This window comes from Mobula hypostoma, chromosome 7 (genome assembly GCF_963921235.1).
Source record: "Mobula hypostoma chromosome 7, sMobHyp1.1, whole genome shotgun sequence".
In the NCBI taxonomy this organism is placed as follows: Eukaryota; Metazoa; Chordata; class Chondrichthyes; order Myliobatiformes; family Myliobatidae; genus Mobula; species Mobula hypostoma.
Window position 1 is genome coordinate 33,259,315 of NC_086103.1, and position 19,421 is coordinate 33,278,735.

General features: G+C 41.0%; 1 protein-coding gene across 3 annotated transcripts in view; it reads left to right on the forward strand.

Annotated features, from left to right (window-relative positions):
• Window positions 1–19,421, forward strand: part of LOC134349224 (gamma-aminobutyric acid receptor subunit beta-2) — a 221,293-nt gene that overhangs the window by 72,485 nt on the left and 129,387 nt on the right. For 2 of the 3 annotated variants that reach the window (XM_063053229.1, XM_063053230.1), the window contains exon 2: window positions 2,420–2,526. The exons of the other annotated variant lie outside the window; for it this stretch is intronic. In XM_063053229.1, the coding sequence (XP_062909299.1) occupies window positions 2,521–2,526 (6 nt within the window). In that variant the 5' untranslated portion in view covers window positions 2,420–2,520. The remainder of the gene's footprint in view (window positions 1–2,419; window positions 2,527–19,421) is intronic. 3 annotated transcript variants of the gene reach the window in all.

The following is a 19,421-nucleotide window of genomic DNA, read 5'->3' on the forward strand; positions in this document are numbered from 1 at the left end:
TTACTATGCTGTGCATGTCTGTATAGTAGTTGTATTATATAGTATACTATGTACTGTATGTTGATGAGATGCATTCTGTATTGAGTTGGAGTTTATAGCTAAGCAGGGAGGAATGGTGTGCATTTAAGATTTTGATGATATTGCCGATATATTTGATAAAGCATTTTTGGTTGGTTACATAATTCATTACAGGTTATACGTAAAAGTACGTGAATGGCATATGCCATTACACCACCAGTTCCTATGTGGGTGCTTCGCTAAAATAAAGAGAACACTTTATTCCTGGCTCCACATTTTTCTTTCAATTAGTTTTTTGTATTGGAATTACAAAGTATAACAGTAAGGACAGGTTTAATTCTTTATGCAAACTTCCAACTGCAAGGAAAAGTAAAAACTTGAGAGTGTATTTTCTATAGCATATTCACAAAAGCACTGTAGAAGGATTCATAAGTCCTATTTCACTGCATTGCTCCAGCAAGATTGACATGATTTGCCATAATTCTCAGCATCAAATTTAAATTTTTGCTCGGTTGGAAAGCTACAGCTAACAAATGTTTCTACAAAGGTTTTGCTAATTGTATCTGCAGTGGATTTCTGTTAATTGGACCATCAGTTAATCAGGGCAGCTGCTTATTTGGGACAATTCTTAAAGAATAAAAACTAATTGAGAAAATCGGTGGAATTTTCTTTGTTTATTTGGGACACTCTGCTGCTTAATTGGGACAGGAGACTATTGATGAGCTGGGTCTAACTAGCAACACACACGAAATACTGGAGGAACACAGCAGTCCAGGCAGCATCTATGGAAAAGAGTATATGGTCGACATTTTGGGCTGAGACCCTTCATCAGGACTGGAAAAAAAAAGATAGTGACTGTCAGCGCAGTTGTATGGCTGTTAGATGCCACACCATTCTTAAAGAGTCAGTTTTTAAATAGCATCAGTTGCCTATGTTTCTGTTCAAAAAGCAGTGATTTTTGTCACTAATGTTAGCATAGAATAAGCAGTAAGACAATTCAGAAGTGGTTTGCTCACTGCAGTTTCAAGCAATCAGGCTTGGCGATGCCAGAAAAAGCCAAGAGTGAAAATAGAACAATTTCACTACTTAAACAAGTTAGGAACCACAAAGAATTTGAAGGTATCGACAATCGTCTTGAATATTACTAAGAAAAGGAAGATTTGGAGGATGCAATTATCGATAGCATTGTATGAAGGCAGTCTAATATCTGCACTAGGTCTCAGCCCAAAATGTCGATGTTGTTCAATACATACACTGGATGAATTTCTCCTATTCAATTACTATTCGGCACTAGTAAACAGTGTAGTACTATGTATTACTTGGTAGGGTTCTAGTTTGTTCTGTATTTCATTTAAATACATGATTTGTTACTTTGTTTGCCTTTTTATTCCTTTTTAACTATTCCATGAAACTTCAGCTAATTGGAGCAGCTGCTTGATTGGCCAAAGTGTACTATTCCCAATATCCCAATTAACTGGAATCCACTGTAATTATATATTAACACTATATATATAGATTCTTGGTACCTACTATTACGCATTTCAAAAATGGAGGTGTTATTTATCTCTTTTCAACTATTCCCAGCACCTACAAAATTCTGGTAGAATTAAATACTAGGAAATTCTCTGCTAGCTTTCCTTATGCCCCCTCAAGTTAGAAATATTAATCTTTTCACATACAGTATTTGCAATAGTCCTTACTTTCTCAGAAACTTTAAAGATGCAATATTTCTTAAGGTTCTAGCCATATAGAATCCTTATTAATATTCTACCATTTTTACTGTACTACCACAGAAAATGCTGGGTTGAATTTTCAACTGAAGCAGACATCACTTTTATAGGATTTCGTTATCCATGTGCATTCGGAAGTCTTTAAGGTTTGAAGGCTTGTAGCTGAAGTTTTTGATTAACCATGTGCACTCACAATTTCAGATCATTTGGACATTTTTGCCATTTGCCATTGGTTAGTATGCTCTGTAATTTGAAAGGTTTTTATGAATATTAATTTACATTGTTTCTTTATGGGGCATAAACAAACTTAACCAATCTTAAATGGCAAAGGTAGTTGTAAATGAATATAGATATGCTATTAACATAATAAAAATTGCAATGAAATGTTATTATAACTATCAAACTACAGTAATTGAGCCACTTCTATTTTTACAGTGTAAAATCAAAATATTCTTTTGAAGAGGTCTACACTTTGCTTTTAAGGCAGCAAAAAAGGAACATACAGAGACTATTCTAATCCTTAGTGGGTAATAGAGAGAAGCAGAGAGAAATAAAACTGATCCTTGTTCATATGGAATTATATTCCCTTGTTGGCCATTGGTTTCTCTGAAGGAGATTTCAATTTTTCTGCTAATTTATGTTGTTTTTCTTTCTTATTTATTCATTTGCAGGATGTGGATGTCACTGGCGAGGCCAGCATTTATTGCCCATCGCTAATTGCCCTTGAGAAGGTGGTGGTGAGCTGCCGCCTTGAACAGCTGCAGTCCTTCTGATGAAGGTACTCCCACTCTGTTGTTGGATGGGGAGTTCCAGGATTTAAATTGAGAGGCAATGAAATAATGGTGATATATTTCTAAATTAGGATGGTGTTTAAACTGGAGGAACCACGCATGTCATGAATCTAAGTGGCTGCTGCCTTTGATTTACAAGTGGTGGATACCATGGTTTTAAGAGACTGGAGAGTGTAGGCAAGAAGGTCTCGTGCATTATGTGCATGGTAAATACCACAAGCACAGAATTACAATAATGGAAATACTAAGGATGATATGGATATGGTGGACCACAGGGCCTGTTTCTTTGCTGCAAGACTTTATGACTCCAGGTATTTAAGATTTGATGTCAATCAAGCTAGTTGTTCTGACAATAGACAATAGACTGGATTGTGTTGAATATTGCTGAAAATGCACATGCAGGTAAGTTAAGAGTACACCATTGTAATTTTGGCATTTCTTCTAGATGGCGGGATGTTGGGAGATGAACCTCTCTCAGTAGGATACCCAGACTCTGATCTGTTTTATTTTTCATGCCATATTTGAAAATTGTGATCATTTGTGACTACCAAGTTGTAAGTTCTGGTACTGCTATTGATTGTTGAGGGTAGCTGGTTTGATACTCTTTCATTGGAGATGATCATTGCTTGGCACTTTTGAGATGTGAATGTTAATTTCCATTTATAAATCCATGCCTAAGTGTTGGCTAGGTCTTACTACTAATTAGCATTTACTGCTACTACTTGTTCTGAAGAGTTGTGAATGGCATTGAAAATAGTAAACAGCAAACTTTCCTGTTTTGGCATGGTAATGGAAGGAGGGTAATTCATTAAGAAGCTGAAGATGTTTGGCTCTATGACACTCGCTTGAGGAACTTCTCTAGTAATGTCTGTTAATTGGGAAAATTGATGTCAACAACTGACTTACTTTATGTTAGGTTTGACCAAACAGTTGGGAATTTGCTTCTTGATTCTTAGTGACCTTCATTTTTCCCCGACTACCTTAATGCTGTACAATATCAGATGCTGCCTTAATGTTAAGAGCCTCACTTCATTTTTTGGCATGAAATTGCAATCTTGTCTGGAGTGACTGAATCCCCTTATAAAACCAAAACTGATATCAATGAGCACGTTACTGAGGAGTAACCTCTGCCTGGTAGCACTAACAAAATCCGTCAATTTGGTAATATTAGAGGAAAGAATGACGGGACATTAATCAGCTGGATTACATTTCTCCTGCTTTGAATAAACTGAATATACCTGGGTAACTTTCCACATTTTCCAATGGATACCAGTACTCTATCTGTACTGCTGTAACTTGGCAGGAGGCATCACTTTCTGGACTGCTTGTCATCAGTATGACAACAGGAATATTGTTTCATCCTATAAGTAAAGTTGTTTGCTCTGTTTGTTTTCGCTCCTTGATATCCTGTAGAATTAGCTGAATTAGCTGTGGCCGAGTAAATATAATGGTGGAATCTTACAATTATCCACTCAGTAACTTCCGGCTGAAGATTACTGCAAATGTTTCAGACGTGCCTTTGGGACTTGCGTGTTGGGCTATGCCTCCATGTTCTTGGATCTGTATTTTGCATTCTTTTATTGTCTACCACTGATTCATGACTGATGTGATCTGTTCATTTGGTTGTGAATTAGCTAGTCTTTATCGATAGAATATTCTTTTTGCCATTTAACTTTTCTATTTTGAAATTTAATTTTAGGATCCTGGTGTTATTCCAGATGTACACTTACACATTATTAATACAGTTTCAAGTAGTTTTATATGATAAAGGTAGTCTAACTAGAAATGCAGTTCAGTGAAATGCATTTAATTGGGTTTTTCATGACTGATATAAGATGCTGACTTTAGTACTAGATTGAAATTTCTTCTAATGCTGCATAAATTTCACAAATTCACCTCTATAGTAGGATACTTTATACATCAAAATACATTGCATGTATTTTCATATTTTGCAACCTTGGTTGTAACTTGACTTTAAATTTGACTTATGTGAATCTAATATAATACCCAGTTAACTCGAAAACCAGAAGTGTGGCCACAATATATTGCTGGATTAATTTTGTCCATCAGTAATCTTTCCCTTCCCTCAGTTTTAGTTATTCTTAACTTTAAGTGGCCTTTAATTGTTGAGTATGAACAATTGGAATTGCATCTTATCATGAATCACCAGGTACTTTTAAAATCTTAAGTGTCATTGTGTTGAAAATAGCTTAATTATAGGTCACTATGCCACTGGTACCTTGGCGATTGTCATGGATTCAATATTATCCACAAGGATAAATACTTCCTGGTAGTTTTGTTTGTTGATTCCAGTAACATCATCATAAATGTGATTTAAAAGCAAAATTCAACAATTTTTGCTATCCAAATTTAATCATGCAATGTTAATTGTTGTCTATTTTTTAAATAACATCAAACTCTTTAATTTAATAGAAAACAAGAATCTTAGAAGTGGACAATATCTATATACTGCTACATGTATATTTCAGTATTATTGGGACACTATGCCGGTTAATTGGGGCAGGAGACTTGCTGAACAGATACTAACTAGCATCAGTCATGCACACTTGTGTGGCAGTTAGACACAACATTGTGCTTAAAGTGAACAGTTTTTAAGCAAACAGTTGCCTGTGTTTCTGTTCAAAAAAATGATAATTTTTATCGCTGATAGTTGGTGAGAAATAAGCAGTAAGATAATTCAGAACTGTTTTGCTCACTACAGTTTCAAGCACTTAGGCTTGTAGATACCAGAAACGGCTGGAAGTGAAAATGGAATGATTTCACTGCTTTGACAAAGTTCAAAGTAAAATTTATTAGAGTGCATACATGTCACCACATTCAACACTGAGATTCTTTTTCTGTGAGCATACATAGCAAATCTATAGAACAGTAACTGTAAACTGTAAACATCAGGAACTGTAAACAAACTACAAATGCAGATATAAATAAATAGCAATAAATAATGAGGATGAAATAACAATATAGCAGAGTCCTTAAATGAGTGTAGCTATCCCCTTTTGTTCAAGACTTGATATCTGAGTGGTAGTAACTGTTCTTGAACCTGGTGGTGTGAGTCCTGAGGCACCTGTACTTTCTACCTGATGGCAGCAGTGAGAAAAGAGCATTGCCTGGGTGGTGAGGACCTTTGATGATGGATGCTATACGTTTCTATAACAAAGTTTCATGTAGTCGTGCTCAGTGGTTGGAAGGGTTTTATCTGTGATGTGCTGGGCTGAATCTACTATCTTTTATAGGATCTTTGACTCATGGCATTGGTGTTCCCATACCAGGCAAGTTACGAATGACAAAGAAGGTATCTTGAAGATATCTATGGACATTCATCTTGAATGCTACAATGAAAATGCAGATTTGGAGGATGCAATCATTGATAGCATTGTATGAAGGCAGTCCATTATCTGCACTGATTTTGTTCATTGTGTACTCTGGATGAATTCCTCCGTTATTAACTATTAGGAACTAATACAGTTTTCTAGTACTGTAGTATTATTGGTAGTGTTCTAATTTGTTCTGTATTTTACTTAAATTCATAATGTGTTTCTCAGTTTCTATGTAAATCCAAGAAACACAATAAAATCAATGAAAGACCTCACAACCAGGAGAGACAGACAACCAATGTGCAAAAGATACCAAGTTGTACAAATACAAATGAGAAAAAATAATGATAAATAAGCAATGAGTATCAAGAGCATCAGATTAAGAGGCCTTGAAAGTGAGTCCATAGGTTGTGGGAACAATTCTGTGTTAGGGCGAGTGAAGTTGAGTGAAGTTATCCCCTCTGGTTCAAAAGCCTGATGATTGAAAAATAATAACTGTTCCTGAATCTTATAGTGGGCATCCTGAGGCTCCTATACCTTCTTCCTGATGGCAGCAGTGAGAAGGGCAGATGGCCTGGATGGGGTTCTTTGATGATGGATGCTACTTTCCTATGACAGTGCTCCATGTAGATGTCTGCAATGGTGGGGAAGGCTTTACCTGTGACGGACTGGGCTATATCCACTACTTTTTATAGTTTTTTGTTTTGCCAAGGGGACTGGTCTTTTCATATCAGACAAAAATCATTTCAGTGATGATTAGAAAACACTAACATAGAATGAGAGTATACAGAAGGAATAGTATATTTGAGAGAGAGGACATTGGTCTTTCCATACCAGGCCATGATGCAACCAGTCAATATACTCTCCATCACATATCTATAGAAGTTCCTAAAAGTTTTAGATGTCATGTTGAATCTTCACAAACTCCCAAAGAAGTAGAGGCACTGTGTGCTTTCTACTTATTGGCATTTCCATGCTGTATCTAGGACAGATCCTCTGAAATGATAATACCAATAAATTTAAAGCTGCTGACCCTCTCCACCTTTGATCCCCTGATGATAGCTGGCTTATGGACCTCCAGTTTCCTCTTACTGAAGACAACAATGAGCTCTTTGGTCTTGTTGACATTGAGTGAGAAGTTGTTCTGGCACCACTCAGCCAGATCTTTGATCTCCTTCCTCTATGCTGATTCATCATCATCTTTGATTTAGCCAATGATAGTGGTGTTGTCAGCAAACTTAAATATGGCACTAGTGCTCTGCTTAGCTTCTCAGTCATAAGTATAAAGCGAGTAGAGCAAGCGGTTAAGCACATAGCCTTGTGGTGCACCTGTGGTGATGAAGATCGTGGAGGAAATATTGTTGCCAATACAAAATGTCTGTGTTCTGCAAGTGAGGAAATCGAGGAAGCAATTGCATAAGGAGGTGTTGAGGCCAAAGTCTTGAAGCTTATTAATTAGTTTTGATGGAACGATGGTATTGAATGCTGAGCTGTAGTCAATGAAGAGCATCCTGATGTATGCATCTTTGCTGTCCAGACATTGCAGGATTGAATGAAGAGCCAATGAGATGGCATCTACTGCTAACTGGGTGCACCATGAGGCAAATTGGAGTGGATCCAAGTCGCTTCTCAGGCAGGAGATGATATATTTTATCACCAACCTCTCAAAGCACTTCATCACAGTGGATGTAAGTGCCACTGGATGATGGTCATTGAGGCAGGTTGCCATGTTCTTCTTAGGTACTGGTATAATTTAAGCCTACTTAAAGCAGTTGGGTACCTCAGACTGCGGAAGAGAGGCGTTGAAGATATTGGTGAACACTCCAGCCAGGTGATCAGCACAGGTCTTTAGTACTCAACCAGATACCCCATCTGGGCCAGATGCTTTTCCTGAGTTCATTCTCCTGAAGGATGATCTCACATCAGCCTTAGAGACTGAAATCACAGCTTCATCGGGTTCTGTAGGAATTCATGAAGGTTGTTTATACGTTTTCATGGTCGTAGCTTGAATAGAAGTCGTTAAGCTCATCTGGACCTGAATCTTTGTTGTCACTTATGATACTTGGTTTCACTTTGTAAGTGGTAATAAAATTCAAGCCCTGCCCCAGCTCTTGAACATCGTTCAGTAATTTGTTTAGTCTGGAATTGCCAATTTGTACACGAGATGCCTTTCTGGAAATCGTACCTGGACCTCTTGTAGTTTACTTAGTCACGAGACATGACTGCTGCTGATCTGGCCCTCAGTAGATTGTGGTCCATCCAGGGCTTCTGGTTGGGGAAGTCTGTGAATGATTTTGTGAGGACACATTTGTCTATGGCTGTTTGAACATAGAACATAGAACATAGAATAGTACAGCACAGTACAGGCCCTTCGGCCCACAATGTTGTGCCGACCCTCAAACCCTGCCTCCCATGTAAGCCCCCACCTTAGATTCCTCCATATACCTGTCTAGTAGTCTCTTAAACTTCACTAGTGTATCCGCCTCCACCACTGACTCAGGCAGTGCATTCCACGCACCAACCACTCTCTGAGTAAAAAACCTTCCTCTAATATCCCCCTTGAACTTCCTACCCCTTACCTTAAAGCCATGTCCTCTTGTATTGAGCAGTGGTGCCCTGGGGAAGAGGCGCTGGCTATCCACTCTATCTATTCCTCTTATTATCTTGTGCACCTCTATCATGTCTCCTCTCATCCTCCTTCTCTCCAAAGAGTAAAGCCCTAGCTCCCTTAATCTCTGATCATGATGCATACTTTCTAAACCAGGCAGCATCCTGGTAAATCTCCTCTGTACCCTTTCCAATGCTTCCACATCCTTCCCATAGTGAGGTGACCAGAACTGGACACAATACTCCAAGTGTGGCCTAACCAGAGTTTTATAGAGCTGCATCATTACATCGCGACTCTTAAACTCTATCCCTCGACTTATGAAAGCTAACACCCCATAAGCTTTCTTAACTACCCTATCCACCTGTGAGGCAACTTTCAGGGATCTGTGGACATGTTCCCCCAGATCCCTCTGCTCCTTCACACTACCAAGTATCCTGCCATTTACTTTGTACTCTGCCTTGGAGTTTGTCCTTCCAAAGTGTACCACCTCACACTTCTCCGGGTTGAACTCCATCTGCCACTTCTCAGCCACTTCTGCATCCTATCAATGTCTCTCTGCAATCTTTGAAAATCCTCTATACTATCTACAACACCACCAACCTTTGTGTCGTCTGCAAACTTGCCAACCCACCCTTCTACCCCCACATCCATGTCGTTAATAAAAGTCACGAAAAGTAGAGGTCCCAGAACAGATCCTTGTGGGACACCACTAGTCACAGTCCTCCAATCTGAATGTACTCCCTCCACCACCACCCTCTGCCTTCTGCAGGCAAGCCAATTCTGAATCCACCTGGACAAACCTCCCTGGATCCCATGCCTTCTAACTTTCTGAATAAGCCTACCATGTGGAACCTTGTCAAATGCCTTACTAAAATCCATATAGATCACATCCACTGCACTACCCTCATCTATATGCCTGGTCACCTCCTCAAAGAACTCTATCAGGCTTGTTAGACATGATCTGCCCTTCACAAAGCCATGCTGACTGTCCCTGATCAGACCATGATTCTCTAAATGCCCATAGATCCTGTCTCTAAGAATCTTTTCCAACAGCTTTCCCACCACAGACATGAGGCTCACTGGTCTATAATTACCCGGACTATCCCTACTACCTTTTTTGAACAAGGGAACAACATTCGCCTCCCTCCAGTCCTCCGGTACCATTCCCGTGGACAACGAGGACATAAAGATCCTAGCCAGAGGCTCAGCAATCTCTTCTCTCGCCTCGTGGAGCAGCCAGGGGAATATTCCGTCAGGCTCCGGGGACTTATCTGTCCTGATGTATTTTAACAACACCAACACCTCCTCTCCCTTAATATCAGCATGCTCCAGAACATCAACCTCACTCATATTGTCCTCACCATCATCAAGTTCCCTCTCATTGGTGAATACCGAAGAGAAGTATTCATTGAGGACCTCGCTCACTTCCACAGCCTCCAGGTACATCTTCCCACCTTTATCTCTAATCGGTCCTGCCTTCACTCCTGTCATCCTTTATTTCTTCACATAATTGAAGAATGCCTTGAGGTTTTCCTTTACCCTACTCGCCAAGGCCTTCTCATGCCCCCTCTTTCTCTTCTCAGCCCCTTCTTAAGCTCCTTTCTTGCTTCCCTATATTCCTCAATAGACCCATCTGATCCTTGCTTCCTAAACCTCATGTATGCTGCCTTCTTCCTCCTGACTAGATTTTCCACCTCACTTGTCACCCATGGTTCCTTCACCCTACCATTCTTTATCTTCCTCACCGGGACAAATTTATCCCTAACATCCCGCAAGAGATCGCTAAACATCGACCACATGTCCATAGTACATTTCCCTGCAAAAACATCATCCCAATTCACACCCGCAAGTTCTAGCCTTATAGCCTCATAATTTGCCTTTCCCCAATTAAAAATTTTCCTGTCCTCTTTTATTCTATCCTTTTCCATGATAATTATGAAGGCCAGGGAGCAGTAGTCACTGTCCCCCAGATGCTCACCCACTGAGAGATCTGTGACCTGACTCAGTTCATTACCTAGTACTAGATCTAGTATGGCATTCCCCCTGGTCGGCCTGTCCATATACTGTGACAGGAATCCATCCTGGACACACTTAACAAATTCTGCCCCATCTAAACCCCTGGAACTAATCAGGTGCCAATTAATATTAGGGAAGTTAAAGTCACCCATGATAACAACCCTGTTATTTTTGCACCTTTCCAAAATCTGCCTCCCAATCTGCTCCTCTGTATCTCTGCTGCTACCAGGGGGCCTATAGAATACCCCCAGTAGAGTAACTGCTCCCTTCCTGTTCCTGACTTCCACCCATATTGACTCAAAAGAGGATCCTGCTACATTACCCACCCTTTCTGTAGTTGTAATAGTATCCCTGACCAGTAATGCCACCCCTCCTCCCCTTTTTCCGCCCTCTCTATCCCTTTTAAAGCACTGAAATCCAGGAATATTGAGAATCCATTCCTGCCCTGGTGCCAGCCAAGTCTCTGTAATGGCCACTACATCATAATTCCATGTATGTATCCAAGCTCTCAGTTCATCACCTTTGTTCCTGATGCTTCTTGCATTGAGGTACACACATTTCAGCCCTTCTACCTTACTGTCATTACACTGTTTATTCTGCTTCTCTTTCCTCAAAGCCTCTCTGTATGTTAGATCTGGCTTTACTCCATGCACTTCTTTCACTGTGTGAATTCCGTAACAACCATAGCGCTATATATATAATATATAAATTTTGACTGCTTCAGCCTTTAATACTCACGTAGACCTCTGTCCTTGTTCAGGATAAATGTTGGTCCTCCTCTTATTACTGCTCATTATCATCCGTGCTGTGTTGTGACTGGATTTCAGAGATATGATCTGATCTATTGATTTTTGGGATCTCTTGGCTGTTGCATGTTTTTGTTGATTGGCAGGTATCTAAGTCTGTGAAGGATTTCAGTTCAATTTTTATTTTATTTTGGTATCCTTGAAGATGATCCTGCAAATGCTTCTAGTTGCTTATTGAGCCTAGGTTGACCTAGATCATTAGTACTAAGAGAAAGAGATATGCTTAAGCATAAAGATGTGTTGGAGTACAATTAGTCCTGTTAGTCCTGACGAAGGGTCTCGGCCTGAAACGTCGACTGCACCTCTTCCTACAGATGCTGCCTGGCCTGCTGCGTTCACCAGCAACTTTGATGTGTGTTGCTTGAATTTCCAGCATCTGCAGAATTCCTGTTGTTTGGAGTACAATTAATTGTGCTGCTGTTGATAACTAATGGTGCCTTTATATATGCCCAGTTTTGAAATGCAAGGTCTGTTCTGAATCTGTCCCATCTGGAACCATGGTAATGAAACAAAACACAGTGAAAATTGTAAGGTCTGGATTTTTTTCCACACAAATACTGAGCAAATACTATCATGGAATGATTAATTTGTATCAGGTAGATAAGTCATTACCACACATTATATTTGTTGATTTCTACTAGTTGCCACTGGACCCAGCCTGAAATTAGACTCAAGCCACTCATTGTGTTACCATGCTACTCTTTTTGATGAATATTGAATTCATCAGGCAGCATACATTCTATTTCTTTGCTGTCCTCAGTGCTTCTTCTACAAACGTAAATGTCATTCAACATTTATTGTTAAGCTGAAGGAGGATGATGCTCAGCAATGTACTTGATATTCCCTACCTGTACCAAATGCATTGAAAATTCATGGGGTGTAGTACCATTGTTAGGATCGTCCAGAGCCTCCCTTTCCTTACTGTATGCTATATTGTCACTTCTTGAGTGGGGTTATGTTGCTGGTGGGATATCTTCCAGTTATTGAATAACAATGACTTCTTTTCTTTGCAAATCTATTAAAGCAAACATACTTGCAATTAATCTCCATAAACCACAGCCAGAGATTATTTCTAGACATTTTCATTCTTCACTTTTTTTTATGTATGTCTTGGCTGGAGAATTCCCTTGTTCGGGAGGTGAGGTCAGAATAGCTGCAGTGTAGTAATGGCAGTGCAGTTTGTGGATTATCCGTGCTGCAATTCCTGTGTACTGGTGGTGGACGGAAAGAGTAACACACATCAAAGTTGCTGGTGAACGCAGCAGGCCAGGCAGCATCTATAGGAAGAGGTACAGTCGACATTTCAGGCCGAGACCCTTCATCAGGACTCACCAAGGGTCCTGATAAACCCGAATCGTCGACTGTACCTCTTCCTATAGATGCTGCCTGGCCTGCTGCGTTCACCAGCAACTTTGATGTGTGTTGCTTGAATTTCCAGCATCTGCAGAATTCCTCATGTTTGCAAAGGAAAGAGTGTTCACTTTAGTTTGTGCACTACCATTTAAGCAGACTACTTTAAACACAAGAGATTCTGCAGATGCTGGAAATCCAGTGCAACACACACAACTCAGGACCTGCTGAGTTATTCCAGCATTATGTGTATTGCAAGCAAACTACTTTGTCCTGGATTGTGTGAACTTGGTGAGAGCTGTTGGAGCTTCACTCAGTGAGGCAAGTGGAGGGTCGTCCATTATACTTTTGGCTTGTACTTTGTTGATGATGGAAAGGGTTTGGAATGTCATTTGCTTCTGATATTCAGCTTCTGATCTCCTTTTGTCACCATTGTATTTAAGTGATGGGTCCAGTCAGTTTCTGGTCAATAGTAAACTCAGGATGTTGACAGTAGGGTCTGGAGGCCAATGAATGGTAAACATTGATATAATCTGTTTGGCACTTTTATGATATATTACAACTTATGAACTCTTGTTGACAATTTATCTAGGTCTAGCTGCGTGCAAGTGTGGATTGTTTCCTTTGCCGAGGAGTTGTAAATAGAAATAAACATGTAATTATCACTTAACATTTTCACTTCTGACTTTATGATAGGAAGTTTAGAAATGAAGGATCTAAAGATTATTGTACCTCGTTCACTATCCTGAGGATATTCTGGGGCTGAGCTATATTGCATTTGAACAGGCCTAATGATCCTGTTTTGTACGAGCTATGATTTCAACTATTAAAAGTTTTTCATTTGATGCCTATTGTCTTCAGTTTTACAGGGATTTATGTCAAATGCTGATTTTTTTTTTTGTCAAGGGCAGCTATTCTGACCCTGCCTCTGGAATTCATCTCTTTTCTTTAGACCAGGAATGTGACACATTCTACACTGGAGTGGTCCTGACATAACTCAAACTGGCCTTGGAGCACAGGTTGTTGGTGAATAATTCAACGTGATAGCATTGGTGATGACATCTTCCACCACATTGCAAATGATTCTGAGTATGCTGATTTGTCATTAATTAGACAGAATGGATTAATCCAACTTTTTCTGAACCTGTCATCTCTGAGCAAATTTCTATGTTGTTATGTGGAAGCGAACCTAGAAATATACTGATCTCGAATCTTCAATGCTATAGGTCAGATGTTATCTTATGTCAGTGTCTTTGTAGGATTCAGTGTGCCTAGCAATTTCTTGATGTTTCTGAAGAGAATTAAATTGGCTGAAGTCTGACACCTTAAATGTTGGAGAACATCAGGCAGAAGCTAAGATGGATCATCTATATAGTACATCTGACTGAACGTGATTGTGCACAAGAGTACAGAATAATGTTTCGCATGCCATGGAACATGTAAGAAAGGAGAAATAAATATTCTTATCTAATGCACTTACTTGCTGTAAATAATGGAATTGGAGAATGAAACACACTTGAAAGTGTTCACTATAGAGTAAAAATCTAATATAGTAATCTCTAATATTCCTAACAGTTTGAAAAACTGGTGAATGCATATCTGCTGCAGTTCTATTTCCCAGTGTGCATGCTATTTAATGTATCTTTTTTTTTCTACAGAGTAGACAGATCAACCAACCACATTTTTTAAATTTTTCAAGCACCTGGATTATTTGGGATCAATCAATTACATTTAGCAGATGAATTTGCACAGCAAGTATTATGTTTCAAAGTTTTTGATTAGCTTATTGCTTTTGACTTTCAACTTAAACATTCTTTAACAAATATCTGTTTATAAAATAAATCAATTTTCAATTGAACTTTAATTTAAGAGATCACTTCCTTTGTCTCTCTTCTCCCTTTGTCTATACTTCAGTATATATTTTTTGTTAGCTATTGAATATTACAGATTTTCAGAGTATCAGTCCTTATACAGCACTTTCCTACCTTCGACCTCCCTTTTCACACTTCCAACCTTCCTTTCCTCTTCAAAGTTCTTAGACATGTTGAAAACCAAAAAAAGAACTGTGGTTGTTGGAAATGTGAAATGAAGTGATAAATGCTGGGAGCAATCAGTAAATCAAGCAGCATGCAAGGAAAGAGAAATAGAGCCAGTATTTCAGGTTGAAGCCCCTAATCAGATGTGAAATGTTAACTCTTCTTCTCTTTTCACAGCTTCTTTTATGCTTTTATCTGTTTTTAGTCCTTAAAAATGTTATAGCTCTCAAGTTGTGGCTTCCTCAAAACATGCTCCTTAAGTGTAGTCATATAAATTTCCCTTCCTGCCCTAACTTGCTACGTCTAGTGTTAGTCGAGATCTGTTTGTTATCCCCTTTTATGTGCATGTTGTTCCTCAGATATTTGTTGTTCACACCTAACTTGACCTTACCACGAGCTCCTTATGCGTCAACAACATAAAAGACTGTCATTCAGCTTCTTGAGCCAATCCCTGTTGTTTCATTCCTCACCTCTTTGACTATCATGGGTACCTGGAGAGACTTGTTCTGGAGCTGCTCCCGCCTATGGTCAGGCCACACTTAGATCCCCTCCAGTTCGCCTACCAGCCCCGACTAGGAGTTGAGGATGCCATCGTCTTCCTGCTGAACCGTGTCTACGCCCACCTGGACAAACCAGCGAGCACTGTGAGGGTCATGTTTTTTGACTTCTCCAGTGCGTTCAACACCATCCGCCCTGCTCTGCTGGGGGAGAAGCTGACAGCGATGCAGGTGGATGCTTCCCTGGTATCATGGATTCTTGATTACCTGACTGGCAGACCACAGTACGTGTGCTTGCAACACTGTGTGTCCGACAGAGTGATCAGCAGCACCGGGGCTCCACAGAGGACTGTCTTGTCTCCCTTTCTCTTCACCATTTACACCTCGGACTTCAACTACTGCACAGTGTCTTGTCATCTTCAGAAGTTTTCGGGTGACTCTGCCATAGTTGGATGCATCAGCAAGGAAGATGAGGCTGAGTACAGGGCTACGGTAGGAAACTTTGTCACATGGTGTGAGCAGAATTATCTGCAGATTAATGTGAAAAAGGCTAAGGAGACCTGAGGAAAGCTAAAGTACCGGTGACCCCTGTTTCCATCCAGGGGATCAGTTTGGACATGGTGGAGGACTACAAATACCTGGGGATATGAATTGACAATAAACTGGACTGGTCAAAGAACACTGAGGCTCTCTACAAGAAGGGTCAGAGCCGTCTCTATTTCCTGAGGAGACTGAGGTCCTTTAACATCTGTCGGACGATGCTGAGGATGTTCTACAAGTCTGTGGTGGCCAGTGCTATCATGTTTGCTGTTGTGTGCTGGGGCAGCAGGCTGAGGGTAGCAGACACCAACAGAATCAATAAACTCATTCGTAAGGCCAGTGATGTTGTGGGGATGGAACTGGAGTCTCTCACAGTGGTGTCTGAAAAGAGGATGCTGTCTAAGTTGCGTGCCATCTTGGTCAATGTCTCCCATCCACTACATAATGTACTGGATGGGCACAGGAGTACATTCAGCCAGAGACTCATTCCACCAAGTTGCAGCACAGAGCGTTGTCATTCCAGCCTGTGGCCATCAAACTTTACAATTCCTCCCTTGGAGGGTCAGACACCCTGAGCCAATAGGCTGGTCCTGGACTTACTTCATATTTTACTGGCATAATTTACATATTACTATTTAGCTACTTATGGTTCTATTACTGTTTATTATTTATTGTGCAACTGTAACGAAAACCAATTTCCCTAGGGATCAATAAAGTATGACTATGACTATTATTTGTCTTGATTTCTCTCTGATAATATTCCTATGAAGTACCTTAGGATGTTCAATGCCATAATCAAAGAGCAGTCTAAATGGAAGTATTTAGTGGGTTTGTTCTTGTTGGTGTGCTGGTATATTTGAAAGTGTTTGAATTATTCAAAACTGTATCTGTTGTCAACAGGCCCTGGAGTCTCCAAGCCTCCCGGACGTCTACATCTGCGCCAAGTGCATCGAGATGCAGCTCCTAAGGGACCACGTTACGGAACTAGAGCTGCAGCTCGATGACCTTCGTCTGGTCAGGGAGAGCGAGGAGGTGATAGAGAGGAGTGGAAGGCAAGTGGTCACGCCGGGGCCACGGGAGGCAGACAAGTGGTTCACGGTTAGGAGGGGGAAGGGGAAAAGTCAGGTGATGGGGAGTACCCCGCTGGCTGTGCCCCTTAACAACAGGTACTTCTGTTTGAGTACTGTTGCGGGGGACAGCTTACCCGGGGAAAGCGACAGTGGCCGTGCCTCTGGCACAGAGTCTGGCCCTGTAGCTCAGAAGTGTAGGGCAAGGAAGAGGAGGGCAGTTGTGATAGGGGACTCGATAGTAAGGGGGTCAGATAGGCGATTCTGTGGACGCAGTCCAGAGACCCGGATGGTAGTTTGCCTCCCTGGTGCCAGGGTCCGGGATATTTCTGATCGTGTCCACGATATCCTGAAGTGGGAGGGTGAGGAGCCAGAGGTCGTGGTACATATAGGTACCAATGACATAGGTAGGAAAAGGGATGAGGTCCTGAAAGGAGAATATAGGGAGCTAGGAAGGGAGTTGAGAAAAAGGACCGCAAAGGTAGTAATCTCGGGATTACTGCCTGTGCCACGCGACAGTGAGAGTAGGAATGCGATGAGGTGGAGGATAAATGCGTGGCTGAGGGATTGGAGCAGGGGGCAGGGATTCAAGTTTTTGGATCATTGGGACCTCTTTTGGCGCAGGCGTGACCTGTTCAAAAAGGACGGGTTACACTTGAATCCTAGGGGGACCAATACCTGGCAGGGAGATTAGCGGGGGCTACTGAGGTGACTTTAAACTAGAATGGTTGGGGGGTGGGAATCAAATTAAAGAGGCTAGGCGTGAGGAGGTTAGTTCACAACAGAGGGATGGGAACCAGTGCAGAGAGACAGAGGGGTGTAAAGTGAGCGTAGAAGCAAAAAGTACAAAGGAGAAAAGTAAAAGTGGCAGGCCGACAAATCCAGGGCAAGCATTAAAAAGGGCCACTTTTCAACATAATTGTACAAGGGCTAAGAGAGTTGTAAAAGAGCGCCTGAAGGCTTTATGTGTCAATGCAAGGAGCATTCGTAATAAGGTGGATGAATTGAAAGTGCAGATTGTTATTAATGATTATGATATAGTTGGGATCACAGAGACATGGCTCCAGGGTGACCAGGGATGGGAGCTCAACGTTCAGGGATATTCAATATTCAGGAGGGATAGACATGAAGGAAGGGGAGGTGGGGTGGCGTTGCTGGTTAAAGAAGAGATTAACGCAATAGAAAGGAAGGACATAAGCCGGGAAGATGTGGAATCGATATGGGTAGAGCTGCGTAACACTAAGGGGCAGAAGACGCTGGTGGGAGTTGTGTACAGGCCACCTAACAGTAGTAGTGAGGTCGGAGATGGTATTAAACAGGAAACTAGAAATGTGTGCAATAAAGGAACAGCAGTTATAATGCAAACAACAGGAATTCTGCAGAAATGCTGGAAATTCAAGCAACATACATCAAAGTTGCTGGTGAACGCAGCAGGCCAGGCAGCATCTATAGGAAGAGGCGCAGTCGACGTTTCAGGCCGAGACCCTTCGTCAGGACTAATAATGGGTGACTTCAATCTACATGTAGACTGGGTGAACCAAATTGGTAAAGGTGCTGAGGAAGAGGATTTCTTGGAATGTATGCGGGATGGTTTTTTGAACCAACATGTCGAGGAACCAACTAGAGAGCAGGCTATTCTGGACTGGGTTTTGAGCAATGAGGAAGGGTTAATTAGCGATCTTGTCGTGAGAGGCCCCTTGGGTAAGAGTGACCATAATATGGTGGAATTCTTCATTAATATGGAGAGTGACATAGTTAATTCAGAAACAAAGGTTCTGAACTTAAAGAGGGGTAACTTTGAAGGTATGAGACGGGAATTAGCTAAGATAGACTGGCAAATAACACTTAAAGGATTGACGGTGGATATGCAATGGCAAGCATTTAAAGGTTGCATGGATGAACTACAACGATTGTTCATCCCAGTTTGGCAAAAGAATAAATCAAGGAAGGTAGTGCACCCGTGGCTGACAAGAGAAATTAGGGATAGTATCAATTCCAAAGAAGAAGCATACAAATTAGCCAGAGAAAGTGGCTCACCTGAGGACTGGGAGAAATTCAGAGTTCAGCAGAGGAGGACAAAGGGCTTAATTAGGAAGGGGAAAAAAGATTATGAGAGAAAACTGGCAGTGAACATAAAAACGGACTGTAAAAGCTTTTATAGATATGTAAAAAGGAAAAGACTGGTAAAGACAAATGTAGGTCCCCTGCAGACAGAAACAGGTGAATTGATTATGGGGAGCAAGGACATGGCAGACCAATTGAATAATTACTTTGGTTCTGTCTTCACTAAGGAGGACATAAATAATCTTCCAGAAATAGTAAGGGTCCAGTGAGATGGAGGAACTGAGTGAAATACATGTTAGTAGGGAAGTGGTGTTAGGTAAATTGAAGGGATTGAAGGCAGATAAATCCCCAGGGCCAGATGGTCTGCATCCTAGAGTGCTTAAGGAAGTAGCCCAAGAAATAGTGGATGCATTAGTGATAATTTTTCAAAACTCGTTAGATTCTGGACTAGTTCCTGAGGATTGGAGGGTGGCTAATGTAACCCCACTTTTTAAAAAAGGAGGGAGAGAGAAACCGGGGAATTATAGACCGGTTAGCCTAACGTCGGTGGTGAGGAAACTGCT